This window comes from Danio aesculapii, chromosome 20 (genome assembly GCF_903798145.1).
Source record: "Danio aesculapii chromosome 20, fDanAes4.1, whole genome shotgun sequence".
Lineage (NCBI taxonomy): Eukaryota > Metazoa > Chordata > Actinopteri > Cypriniformes > Danionidae > Danio > Danio aesculapii.
In genome coordinates, this window is record NC_079454.1 from 52,040,183 (window position 1) to 52,054,692 (window position 14,510).

Sequence of the window (14,510 nt, forward strand, 5' to 3'; positions counted from 1 at the left end):
TGCACTTAAAAATGACATTTATTGGTACTACGACCTGTTTAAAAAAATAGGTTTGCAAAGCAGTGTCACATTTGCTCAAATTGATCACAACCTCACAGCATTGCTACAAAACATTATTACTGCTACCGAGAGATGAAAATAAAATGCATTTGTGTTGTCTGACATGATGGTTGCGCAACATAAATCACCCAATGACGTTCTTCCGTGAGATGCAGCAGCATAAATAATTTCCGATTGAGGTTTGAGGCAAACAAGTAGTATTCAAAAAGCTGTACAGCATGAAGGAAAGCCAAAGTCCTTTAACTCCAGTTCAGAGTTTACATCGAGTAATTGATCACAGTCCTGCCCATGAACTGAATGTCATCGAAGGGGAACAAGGCCAAAATCTGCAAAACCAAAAGGAGAAACGGTTACCACATCATCGCCGCTCTGACGTCAAGCTTACAGAGCAGATGCAAACGCTGGGCGAGCTGCTTCAAACAAGACATTAATTGCTAATTATGTCATTCAAATGACTTTTCTGATTAAGCTGCTTTGCCACAATATACATTGTAAAAGCTCTATAGAAATAAAGATTAATTGAATTGAAAATTACTACACTGTACAAAATGATTCATTGCATTTACTCAATGTTTTTTTTTTATTATTATTATTTTTTAGGGGGGTTTTCACCTTTAATTTGGATAGGATAGTGGAGATTATAGACAGGAAAGTATTGGGAGCAGAAAGAGGGGAAGGGTTGGCAAAGGACCTCGAGCCGGGAATCGAACTCGGGTCGCCGTGAGCACAATGGTGGTATATGTTGGCGCAGTTAACCACTAGGCTATAATAATAATAATAATAATAATAATAATAATGCATTTTATTTAAGGCGCCTTTCATGACACTCAAGGTCACCGTACAGGACAGCTAGAACAATCAGTTAGAATAAAAACACAATAAAATCAATAAAATACAACACAAACTGTTTTAAAAATGCAGTCGGGTTAAAGAGAATAAGCTGTTCTGAACTGATGTGTTTTTAGTTTGGATTTAAATTGTGAGAGTCTAAATTACAGAGAACAGGAGGAAGTGAATTCCAAAGCTGAGGAGCAGAGTAGCTGAAGCAGGGGCGTAACAGCCATTTTAAAAGTGGGGGGGACAGCTGTATGGTCACCCAAAAGTGATTAATGATTTATTAGCAATAAAGTTTATTTAATAATCTTTTAACCAAAATTCTAAAATAATTACAAAATATTAATAATAACAATAAATAAACAGAAGCACACACATTTAAATGAAGCATTACTCTGTGTGAAAATATTTTTAAATACTACAATACAATTGCAAAATTGCAAGTTGATACTACACATATAACGTGAGATGGACATCACCATGTGTACTTGCGGTCGATGCGTCATTCATAAAAGCAGATCATGCAGGATTCAACACGTAAATTCACCAATTACTCCCCAAATACATGCAAGTAAGTGGTTGGTGAACTTAGAGAGGAGTAGATTCAACTTTATATTACTTTCAGTATGTGTATCTGATATTATTAAAACACATCGGCAAATTATATTTGAATGGATTGTTAGACTTCCCTGTGTGTTTTACAAACGCTAAAGTTCTTGTTTTACTAGTATTTGTGTGTATTTACAGGTCTAAATCATAAATTAAGCAATAGGCCGTAAAAAGGCTGCATAATTGTGATAATATAACACGTCTTTCTCAGCAGAGTTAAGTTGGTCTTGTTTTCGGAAAAAAAAAGCACTTTTCCGACGGTCCCTTACTGAGAGTTTGGGTCAGCGCGAGCTCTCTCTGGCTAAACGCATATTGCGACTGCTCAAGCAGTGCTCGTAATATCGAGCGAAAAAAGAAAGACAGCTGTGAAACATAACCAGCTTTGTCTTTTTGTAGGGAATACAGTTTAGATCTTTTTAGGGTGAGAGGTTTTTTAGTTAATGCCGTCTGTCACTGAATGTGTCAGGAATACCGAAAACAAAACCAACTTAACCCTGCTGTCTTTCTCTGGCTCAGCACCAGACAAGACACCAGAACCAGGGACTTTACGGTTCTCATTTCGAAACGGAACAAAAGTAGGATTCTGTAACGTTAGTGATTTACCGTGATTTACCCAGCTGTAGCTGTTGCTCCCTTCCGCATCATCCCTGTCTTTGACTGCAAAGTGAATGAATAAAGCTCGTGGCAGACGCTCAAGAGATTCGAGCTGTGATTGGCTGAGTGATCGTTCACTCAAATCAAGTAACAAATCAGAGAACACTTGCGGCCGCTAGGTCAAATAAAACGTGTGGGCCAGTCGGGGGACAGAATAACCTGTTTCCAAAAAGTGAGGGGGACGTGTCCCCCCGTCCCCCCCGGTTGCTACGCCCCTGGGCTGAAGGCTCTGTTCCCCAAGGTGACAAGGCGGACTAAGGGAACAGTGAGGTGAATGGAAGAAGAAGACCTGAGCGTTGGAGAAGGTGTGGCGATATGAACAAGATTAGCAAGGTATGGAGGAGCAAGATTGTGGATGGCTTTAAAAGTGAGAAGAAGTATTTTATAATTAATTCTGAATGAGATGGGAAGCCAGTGAAGCTGCTGTAGAATGGGTGTGATGTGGCAGATTGAGGGGCTTTTGTGATAATACAGGCTGCAGCGTTTTGTACCAGTTGTAATTTATGAAGAGTTTTTTTAGGGAGGCCAAACAGAAGGGAATTACAGTAATCTTAACGGGATGCGACTAAACTATGAACAAGAATGGCAGCTGAATGAAGTGTGAGGGAAGGACGTAAACGATTTATATTTCGAAGGTGGAAATAAGCGGATTGGGTGACGCTGACGCATTTACTCAATGTTTTTAAGGCAAGCGGTTGCAAACAATTTATATGGGCTGAATTTAAATACACAAATTTAGTTGAACATGATTAAATTTAATTCGTTTAAATTTAGCACGGTGGCTCAGTGGTTAGCACTGTCGCCTCAGCAAGAAAGTCACTGGTTCTAGTCCCAGGTCAGTTGTCATTTGTATGCGTTGGTGTGGATTTCCTCCGGGTGCTCTGGTTTCCCCCACAGTCCAAACACAAGCGCTATAGGGGAATTAGATGAACTACATTGGCCGTAGTGTATGAGTGTGTGTGTGGATGTGAGAGTGTATGGGTGTTTCCTAGTAATGTGCTGGAATTGCAACTGGAAGGCTATCCGCTGTGTAAAACATTTGCCGGAATAGTTGGCGGTTCATTTTAAATACGTACATATTAATTCTTTCTTCTTTCGATATGTCTTTTATTAGAAGGACTTCCTTATTGCCCTGATATCTGAATGTTTGGAAAGGGTATTGGTATGCTATCTTAATAAGATTTGACGTTTTGACGACCATCATGAAGATTTATTTATCCATTATCTACAAGTCTGCAATAGTAGACCAACATATTTCAATTTTTTTTAATGCTTAACTTAAGGAAAACACCATCATCCAACAGTTAAGACATTTTATTTATTTATTATTTTTTTTAAGAGAAGTTTCAAAGATAATTGGAATTTATTAACTTTATTTTGGGTATACTATTCTTTAATTCAACATATTTTCCATCTAAGGTATAATATATATATATAGATATGCATAGAACAAATATTTGCTGGTATTGGTATTTCACTTTAAATCCTAGTGGTTAACCCTTTTAAACGTGACTACTCAGAGTAAAATAATGAAAAGTTACAGATTGTTGAAACCACTTATATATAATGAGTTGAAACAACACAATTCTTGAGTTTTGTTTTGGTGGAGCCACTTAATTGTTTCATGTTCAATCCACTTCAAATGATAAAAACTAATAAGTTAACTTAATTTCCTCATGTTGCCACAACATGACTCGATTGTACACTGTAAACAAAGTTTGGTTCCACACAGTTTCATACATAAATAGTCATTCATTTCTGACTCGAATCATTGTTTCTTAAGCATGTGCAACTGTCAGACAAATGCAATCTTCATTCATTTTCTTTTCGGCTTAGTCCTTTTATTAATCAGGGGTGGCCACAGCGAAATGAACCGCCAACTTAACCAGCATATGTTTTACGAAGCGGATGCCCTTCCAGCTGCAACCCATCACTGGGAAAAAAACGCAACCTTCTTTCGTTTAAAAATAGTAATTATTCTGCTAAATATATTTGTATAAGACAATAACACAAGCTTGGTTATACACTATATTCATATATATATCAATATTCATTCATATGTATATTCATTAATAAGTACTAACCAACCAATACAACAGTGGCAGACTGACAACATAAGCATACGTCTCTTCTGTATTATGCTTTAAGTAGCACTTCATGTAGTATAAGTTAAATGCATTATTCATTCATGAATTTTCCTTCGGCTTAGTCCCTGATTAATGCTGCCAACAGATAATCGAAGATAAAAATGACACATCTTATCTCTTTCCAACAGGGAAAAACATCAACAATAAGGAATGCATGATTATATTGCCATCAAAAAATGTGATTATAATGGAAGTCAATGGGGCAAAAACAGCCCCCAACATAACGAAAGTGCAGTCAATTTGAATTGTACACAAGGGCTAAGCTATCTTGATAATAAAAAAAATGTGCATCTCCTCACATCATCATTGCCATCCGCTAGATCCAGAGCGGTCTCGTCCTCCATGTTTTTGATCATCTTGTCAGCTCCGGCCTGACACAGAAGGTGGGCGATGGAGGCGTCCTGACGGCCCACGGCCAAATGCAGCGCGGTGCAGCCGTTGAACATGCTGGCGTCCACATTCGCTCCTTTATTCAGAAGCAGATTAACGGCAGCCCCATCATGCTGCTCTACGGCAATATGTAACGCCGTCTTCCCGCTCGTACCTTCCTGAATGAGGAAACACACAGATATTCGGTCAGAAATGCTGCGTTTTAATTTACCTACTTATTGAAGTGAAGATAACTTATATACAGCACTGTGCAAAAGTCTTCAGCCCCCGGTTACATTCGTTAACTTAATGAGGGTGTAATGACATTATATATTACATTCTCTTTATTAAAATCCAACCAGAAAATACAGGTTCTAGTGGGATGTTTTGTGTCTAATTGTTTAAGACATTTCAGTGTGGAGTTTGCATATTCTCCCCGTGTTGGCGTGGGTTTTCTCCGGGTGCTCCAGATTCCCCCACAGTCCAAACACAAGCATTATAGTTGAATTGATGAACTAATTGGCTGTAGTGTGTGTGAATAATTGTGCATGGGTGTTTCCCAGAACTTGATTGTGGCTGGAAGAGCGTCCGCTGTGTAAAACTTATGCCATAATAGTTGGCGGTTCATTCCACTGTGGCAACCCTTGATAAATAAGGGATTTAGCCGAAGGAAAATGAACAAATGAATGAATGAATGTTTAAGACGTATGAGAGAAAGAGTTCGGGAAAGATGGAAGAATGAATGAACAGTACTGGAGCTTCTGTCTTAGTTTGATAGGCATTTCAGCCAGAGCTGTTGTCAATATTGCCTGAACTGATGAGATTGTGAATGCTGAAATGTACGGACAGGTTTAATTAGTCATGTAATTCCTACTAGACAGCTCCTAATTTGTAATAGTTTTATTTTTCAGCATGATAATGACACACTGCTAATGTATTGAAATCATATATGGAGAGAAAAACAGCTGATGAAATAAAGACAGTCATGAAATGTTCTAGTCCAGGGCTATTCAATTAGTTTGTCATGGGGGGCAGTTCATGAAAAGCATCTCAAATGAGGGGCCGGAGAGATATGACTTGCAATATGAGTGATGACACAACAGCATATAATAGCTCATATGCTGTATTTTTGCTCCTTAAGACACCCACATTGGCTTTTTCTACATTAAAATGTTAATATGTTGTATTTTGAATCTTTCACGGTTGCAGGTTTGTGCGCTTTCCGGAGTATCTGTTTTGTCACATGGGTTTGTGTTGTTTGTTTTTCCACGTGTATTTGTTTGGTCACGTGTTATGACGGCACTCAGCTGTTTGATTGATCACCAGCTGAGGTTCATTACTGAGCCTATATCTGGGCTACGTTTCTATGTCTATGTCAGTTCGTTGTGTTTGCTTATGTGTATCTGTGTTGTGCTCAGGACTAGAAGAGTGACTGCTGGTATTCGTTTCGTCCCTCTGTTCCTGCCCCAGAGTTCCAGTGTCCTCACCCTCTTTTTGTAGCCCTGTTGGCTTATTTTCACTGTTACCATTAAATATCTCACTTGCATTTGGATCCATCTCTCTACTCTTATTTCACACGTGACAGAATCTACATAACATCACTGCATTGTACAATGTGGCTTTACAAACATATTCAATGTTGTATTTCAGAGCACAACAAAAGCAGAGCATTGCTCAAGTAGACTACTTCTACATTCAGACACATTCATATGTTGTTTTGAAATGCTTAACAATTATGGATGCAACAATTATAGATTTTGGTTGTGCGATTATATAGTCAGAAGAATAATCCTGGTTATTTAAGCACCATTATTAAGCATTTATTAAATTTAAAACATTGCTAGTTTATAAAATCACAATAAAACTGCTTATACTTTGTACAAGTGTTGTTTATTGCTGCTCAATAACCAAATGCAGCACAAAATATTAATAAAACACAAACAGTAGTCCATTTCTCTCTTTGGACTTAAAAATAGATGAAAAAGTTTTGGATTTGAACCTGAGTGATAATTTTACAATAAAATAAATGACAGAACAGTGAATAAATAAATACAAATAAGAATAAATAAATAGTATTTGTCTAATGTTCATTTAAGCTATATATTAGATAAGAATTAAAATAAACGGTTGTGATCATCTGCGTTTATAAATACACAATCATTTTAATAATTTGTAAATATTCGTCTAACATGTCTTTTGTTCACATTGCACTGAAAGCCACGCACAACTCTCACCGCTACAGCGTGAGATCATTCCTACTGTGTGCGGATGGAGGGCGCGAATGCGTCAGTCGGCTTGCAAGCCGCGCGCGCACCGCTCCCAATATGCGCACATCTCTATTGGAAAAATGAACTTGCGTGCGGAAAAGACGCAATATGTGAACGGCCCGCTGCTATAGTTAATCCAGTGTGCGTGCGTATTAGCCTTGGTATAACTTTAAACAAGCACACAGTCGGCATAACTTTGTTTAGTTGCGGCAGTTTTGTTCTGTGCAACAGAAACACGTTGTTGATAAGTCTTTACCATTAATTAACCGTCATGAATTTAAGAGTGGTTAATAGTGAAATCGACTAATCACTGACCATATTATTTCCGACCATATTAAAGCATTACAGTAGGTTAATCTACCAATCACGAGTCGGTGTTTGCAAAATCATGCATTCAAAAGTAAATGACCAAGCAGGTCCTTGAAAAAGTTCACATTGTTGCTGCAGATGAAATATAATGCAGAAAATGTGCTAGATATTAATTAAGAATCATTCAAATATCTTTACCAAAGCCTCTTCACTTAACAGATGTTCTAGTGCATCCGCCATTTCTGTAGTTTTCTTAACACATTTAAACTATGTTTGTAGTTCTATTCAAATTCACGTCCAACGTGCAATGTATTATGGGTAATATAAGAGTATGCAAAGATCTTCACTTCAAATTTCTACCGGAAATTGCAAAAGGCGTGCAAAGGTGCGTTCTCCCTGCGTTCGTGTGGGTTTCCTCCGGGTGCTCTGGTTTCCACCACAGTCCAAAGATGCAGTACAGGTGAATTGGGTAAGCTAAATTGACCGTATGAGTGTGAATGAGTGTGCATGGGTGTTTCCCAGTGATGGGTTGCAGCTGAAAGGGCATCCGCTGCGTAAAACATATGCTGGATAAGTTGGTGGTTCATTCCGCTGTGGCGACCCTAGATTAATAAAGGGACTAAGCCGAAAAGAAAATGAATGAATGAATGATTTGGGACAAACTAATTCTATTTCCAAATACTATTTAGGACAAATAGTATGCGAATTTGTGAATCAGCAGGGGTTTTCACTTCGCAACAGCAAATGAATCAGATCCAACGTGCTACTTTTGTATTGTTTTCAATGTAAAGACACGCTTAACCTAGCAAAGCTCACCTTTATGTTCAGATGCACACCGTTCTTCATCAGCAGCCGCATGAGACGGTGCCGCTTGTGTAGTGTGGCCACATGGAGACACGTCATACCTGAAAAAGCAGACCACACACATTTTAATTTGTGCCATCAAACGTATTATCGTGATTAATCGCGTCAAATACAAAAGTTGGTTTTTACATAATGTGTGTGTACTCACGCTGTATCAATATTATGTGTGCATATATATATATATATATATATATATATATATATATATATATATATATATAAAAACACAAAAATAAAAAATTTAAATATTTACATATAAATTTATATCTATTTTGTATTAGATATAAAGATTTAATTTATATAATTTATATTTATACAATAACAGCACTTGTACAGTCTCCTCGCCCTTCTGTATTGCTCCACACACATAGAGTGACAGCAGATCAATCAACTCACTAATTTGACAAATATTGCTGCTGTTGGACAACATAATGCACTTTAGAGACTTTTTAAGGTGAGAATGTAGTTGTTTAGATTGCAACTCTGCAGTTTATTTATAAGGATAGTGCCTATTTTGAATATTTATAATTTCGGAGATTCAGCGCGTCCGCATCCATCAGCCTGTCATTGAGCAGAGACCGCATAATAAGTCCTTGGAGGAGAAAAACTGAGTACATTTCAAACTACAGCTGATCAAATCATTATTAAACAGGTAAATTACTTTCTAAGTCGATCTCTCTCTTTTTATGTCGTAGTGCTGTATTTATAAAAAAGTAATCTGCAAGTGTTTGCTTTGCTTTGGCTTTTTTTGGGTTAATTATTGTGATCTCCTGATTGCAAGAGAGAAATGTTGGGAAATGTCTCTAGACTGATGGCATTTCATGCCGTTCAGCCTTATAATCTTAAAATGTGAGAAAAATCAGCTGTTTTTGTCATCACTTTAGACATTACGCTAGAGAATCATTCACATACTAGCTCTAAAGTGATGTTGGTGAATGAGCAACGGTTTCTGCTGTTTAGCTGCAGATGTGAATGAATGGCAGAATACTATGAACAATACTATAGGGAAGTAATATATATAGTTACAATACAACAACAACTAATATATATATATATATATATATATATATATATATATATATATATATATATATATATATATATATATATATATATATAACCCTATGTTGTACTATGTTTTCAACAGTTTTATATTTATATATTTTCTGTTTTACTGAAGTAAAAGCTAAAGTATACCATGTTAATTACTATTAGCTCACGATAGTTACTAATAATACTATATTCTGTTGGAGAACTCATTAACAAAGTTGTAAATATTACATTTACATTAAGTCATTTCATATACACTGTTGTACAATTTCCTATATATTTCGCTTTTTCCCACATTACTATATTTTAATGTGCAACACAGGGTTTCTTGATTTTTTTGTTTTTTTTGCTGTCTAGTAAAATCAATTTCTGAAAAAAGCATATTGATTTGCAGTAAATAACTGAACTGAACAATTATGCCACGTATGTTTCATTGGCTGTTTTATTGATCAATCAGACAGAACTGCCTTGGATTAAAGTTGCTTTGATTTAAAAATGAAAAAAAAAAAAAAAAAATTGATAGAAAAATAACGTAGATATAAAAAAACATAGATTAGATATAGCTAAGCTACTTTTGCTATGTAGCTTTTAGCTTAGCTTGCTACATTTCCCAGGGGGTAGCTTTTAGTGTAGTTAAGCTACATTTTAAGTAGAGTAGCTAAAAGCTTAGCTCACTAGAATTTCCACGTAGCTTGCCCAACACTGGAGAACTAAAACTCTTGGTCAAAAAAACATTTTGTTACTGAAATAAAAGAGAAAATTCATATTAAATAACTAAATGAAACTAACAACAGTCACTGAAAAACTAATGTGAAATAAAATAACAATTAGCTAAAATTAATCATAGCTTTCAGAATTCATAAGCACTGTTTGTGTAGCGGAAAAACAAAGCACATGTGTAAATATACACAAAAACGTCTTTTATTTTCTGTCAAAAAATTTTAAATAGGCATGTTTTTATTCAAATATTTATGTTTTAGGGGGTTTTCACCTTTATTATGATAGGACAGTAGAGATTTCAGACAGAAAAGCATTGGGAACAGAGAGAGTAGAAGGATCGGCAAAGGACCTCAAGCTAGGAATCAAACTCGGGTCGCGGTGAGCACGTCTGTGCTATATGTCAGCGCACAGTACCACTAAGCTATTGGTGCAGACAAGTAGGCATGTTTAATTACATATACAGAACGATCTTTAATATAAAGTATATTAGAATTCTTCATAGTTTTTACTTTTTATTTGTTGCTTTACTGTGGTTTTTGATTCAGTGTTTACTCAAACAATTATTTTATGGTCATCAGCAAGAGGTTTGCACAAGAGTTCATGTAATCTATACAAACACTAAACTTTCCTCTGCTTGACTCTAGATGTGTTCTGTTAACTCTGCTAAACTAGAAGTACTAAAACAATTCAGTTCATCTTTATTTCTCTAGCGTCTTTACAGTATAGATTGAGTCAAAGCAGCTTAACATAGAAGTTCGAGTACATTGAAAGTGTTTGCATAAAACAGAAACTAAACAGATAATAACGAAATAGAAATGTGTTGACAAAATAAAACCTAAACTAATATAATCAACTAAAACTGAACTGAAATATACTGCTAACTTAATTAAAAATAGTCCTCAATGTAAAAATGCAGAACTATAACAACCTTAGTGAGCAGTACATAATCATTCAGAATAATCAAACTATTATTATCTGGAGAGACAGTAGCTGACATGAAAAGAAAAGTGAATGAACATGCTATTATGAAACACAGATACTGGAAGTCCATGACAACATAAAAAAAAAACTCCAGGGCACTTTATAGCTGCCAACTTCCCTGTTCTGACATGGTTGTTTCTGTTCACTAAAAGCTTCATGATCTGCACAAAACAACCTCATAAACATCCCAACATGAAAACAATCTGCCAATGTGGTAAACAGAATAATCTTATCCCATGGTTATTTTGCCTACCCCATTGGCAGATTATTTGCTTGTTTTAAGGAAAAACTCACTTAATTTTGACTTGTTATTTCTAAAAAAGTGAAAAATAGTGCTAGAGTGTTTTGTGTTGCTATGCAGTTTTTATGTTGCTAGGGTGTTGCTGACGGTTTTGAGCAATGCAATGGAAGTTACTATGGAAGTGCTATGCTATGCATTTTAGATCATTTCTAACACACTGATTAGTTTAATCCGCTAGCAATAAAGTACAAGCAGAAGGTTGTTATTGCAGAATAAAGTCCAACAGGTTTATCGGCAGCCTGACGCAAAGCCGAGCACTGTTGTATAAGACTGAAGGGCTTTATTCTATGAAAACAACCATCCTGGATGTACTTTAATCAAGCTTATACAGGGCTACTTGCAATAAAACATTAAAAGAAGACACGAAACATTGCTTTCTGAGCTGTAATTGTTTAGTCTTTAACTAAACACAAAGCTGACAGAAACTAAAACAGCTGATGGAGTATACACTAACCTGTGCATTATTCAGACACAAGATGGCGCCAAACAGTCAAAAACGCAAAACTGACAGAAACTAAAACAGCTGATGGAGTATACACTAACCTGCGCATTATTCAGACACAAGATGGCGCCAAACCGTCAAAAACACAACGCTGACAGAAACTAAAACAGCTGATGGAGTATACACTAACCTGTGCATTATTCAGACACAAGATGGCGCCAAACAGTCAAAAACGCAAAACTGACAGAAACTAAAACAGCTGATGGAGTATACACTAACCTGCGCATTATTCAGACACAAGATGGCGCCAAACCGTCAAAAACACAACGCTGACAGAAACTAAAACAGCTGATGGAGTATACACTAACCTGCACATTATTCAGACACAAGATGGTGCCAAACAGTCAAAAACACAAAGCTGACAGAAACTAAAACAGCTGATGGAGTATACACTAACCTGTGCATTATTCAGACACAAGATGGCGCCAAACAGTAAAAAACACAAAGCTGACAGAAACTAAAACAGCTGATGGAGTATACACTAACCTGCGCATTATTCAGACACAAGATGGCGCCAAACAGTCAAAAACACAAAGCTGACAGAAACAAAAACAGCTGATGGAGTATACACTAACCTGCGCTTTAATCAGACACAAGATGGTGCCAAACAGTCAAAAACACAACGCAGACAGAAACAAAAACAGCTGATGGAGTATACACTAACCTGCGCATTATTCAGACACAAGATGGCGCCAAACCGTCAAAAACACAACGCTGACAGAAACTAAAACAGCTGATGGAGTATACACTAACCTGCACATTATTCAGACACAAGATGGCGCCAAACAGTCAAAAACGCAAAGCTGACAGAAACGAAAACAGCTGATGGAGTATACACTAACCTGCACATTATTCAGACACAAGATGGCGCCAAACCGTCAAAAACACAACGCTGACAGAAACTAAAACAGCTGATGGAGTATACACTAACCTGCACATTATTCAGACACAAGATGGTGCCAAACAGTCAAAAACACAAAGCTGACAGAAACTAAAACAGCTGATGGAGTATACACTAACCTGTGCATTATTCAGACACAAGATGGCGCCAAACAGTCAAAAACACAAAGCTGACAGAAACAAAAACAGCTGATGGAGTATACACTAACCTGCGCTTTAATCAGACACAAGATGGTGCCAAACAGTCAAAAACACAACGCAGACAGAAACAAAAACAGCTGATGGAGTATATACTATCCTGCGCATTATTCAGACACAAGATGGCGCCAAACAGTCAAAAACGCAAAACTGACAGAAACTAAAACAGCTGATGGAGTATACACTAACCTGTGCTTTATTCAGACACAAGATGGCGCTAAACAGTAAAAAACAAGCAGATACATATAAATTTGGATGCAAGTATATGGATGTGAACATATTCACATACAGTCAAGGTGATTGGAAGTTCCTGGATGAGCCTGTTATTTAGCAGTTGTCACCTAGAAATAACATACCTTGGAATATCACAGCTGACCAATCAGAATCCAGTATTCCAGACAGCTGTGCAATAATTAATAATAAAGCTTTATCAAATCAATAACCCCAAGTATAACGACTTATATCAGTTTCTTACCTCTCCAGTTCTGCGCTTCAAGCACATTGGCAAGTTTGCTGGGCGAGGTGTTTTGCACCATCTCATTGGCACACTCCCAGAACCCATGCTCACACGCCGCATGCAGAGGAGTGTTTCCTTCCTGGTCCTGGAGCTCCAGCGACACACCCTTCTCGACCAGGCTCTTCACTGCGGTCGGCAGGTTTAGGTAAGTGGCCAAATGCAATGGTGTCTGTGGATTAAGTGAGAGAATAAAGTCAGCCTAGGGAAACAATGGTGTTGTGCAGGATTCATTCATTCATTTTCCTTCGACTTAGTCATTCATCAGTGGTCACCACAGTGGAATGAACCGCCAACTATTCCAGCATATGTTTTAAACAGTGGATGCTGGGAAACACACTCATTCACACACACTCACACTACGGCCAATTTAGTTCATTCAATACCCCTATAGGGCATGTGGTTTGGACTGTGGGGGAAACCGGAGCACCCGGAGGAAACCCGCGCCCCAACAGGGGGAGAACATGCAAACTCCACACAAAATGCCAACTGACCCAGCCGGGACTCGAACCAGTGACCTTCTTGCTGTCAGGCCATGGTGCTAACCACTAAGCCACAGTGCCGCCCCTGTGGCCAAAATAATAACACCCCTCGAGTGAAACTTTAAACGTATAAAAACGTAATAAACTAATTATTACTTAGACTAGGGTGCTTGATTCTGATGTTGTTATTGTCAGATAAACGCACAGCCAAAGTAGTTCCGGCAAGATTTGAGCAGCTTCATATCACTACGCTGAATGATTTGACAGTCAAAAATTACATCTAAACACAACAGAAGGCTTTGGAGGAGATGTGTGAGAAACTAGTGCTACGCACAGGAGCAGATACATCCGGACAGTGAATTTAGCTGAAGACACCACAATAGTTGACTCCAGTCCATTGAAATAGTAGAAAATAATGCACAGTCTCGAGCCCATCATGAATTATTCCTAAAGTTGACCTACTATGCCCCTTTTTGCAAGATGTTAAATAAGTATCTGATGTCCCTCGAGTGTGTGTCAGGGTTCATACTCATTTTTACTACTAAGGCCCAGTCCCAATTCTGGTTTTTGTACCTGTACCCCTTCCCCTTGGCCCTTAAAACCGACTGTGAAGGGGAAGGGCATCAAAATTTACCCCGAAGAATTGGGACAGCACTACAGCACCTGCACACGTCATCATGAGCTCTTGCTTCATATGAGATCAGACGATCGCGACTGCTCTAGTTAGTGCAGTTGCTTTATTTTTTGGT

General features: G+C 37.5%; 1 protein-coding gene across 1 annotated transcript in view; it reads right to left on the bottom strand.

Annotated features, from left to right (window-relative positions):
* Positions 1–14,510, bottom strand: part of nfkbie (nuclear factor of kappa light polypeptide gene enhancer in B-cells inhibitor, epsilon) — a 30,685-nt gene continuing 16,175 nt past the window's right edge. The window contains exons 3-6 of the mRNA XM_056481568.1: positions 13,241–13,451; positions 8,066–8,154; positions 4,604–4,852; positions 1–386 (exon numbers count right to left, since the gene is read on the bottom strand). Coding sequence (XP_056337543.1) covers positions 318–386; positions 4,604–4,852; positions 8,066–8,154; positions 13,241–13,451 — 618 coding nt within the window. The 3' untranslated portion in view covers positions 1–317. The remainder of the gene's footprint in view (positions 387–4,603; positions 4,853–8,065; positions 8,155–13,240; positions 13,452–14,510) is intronic.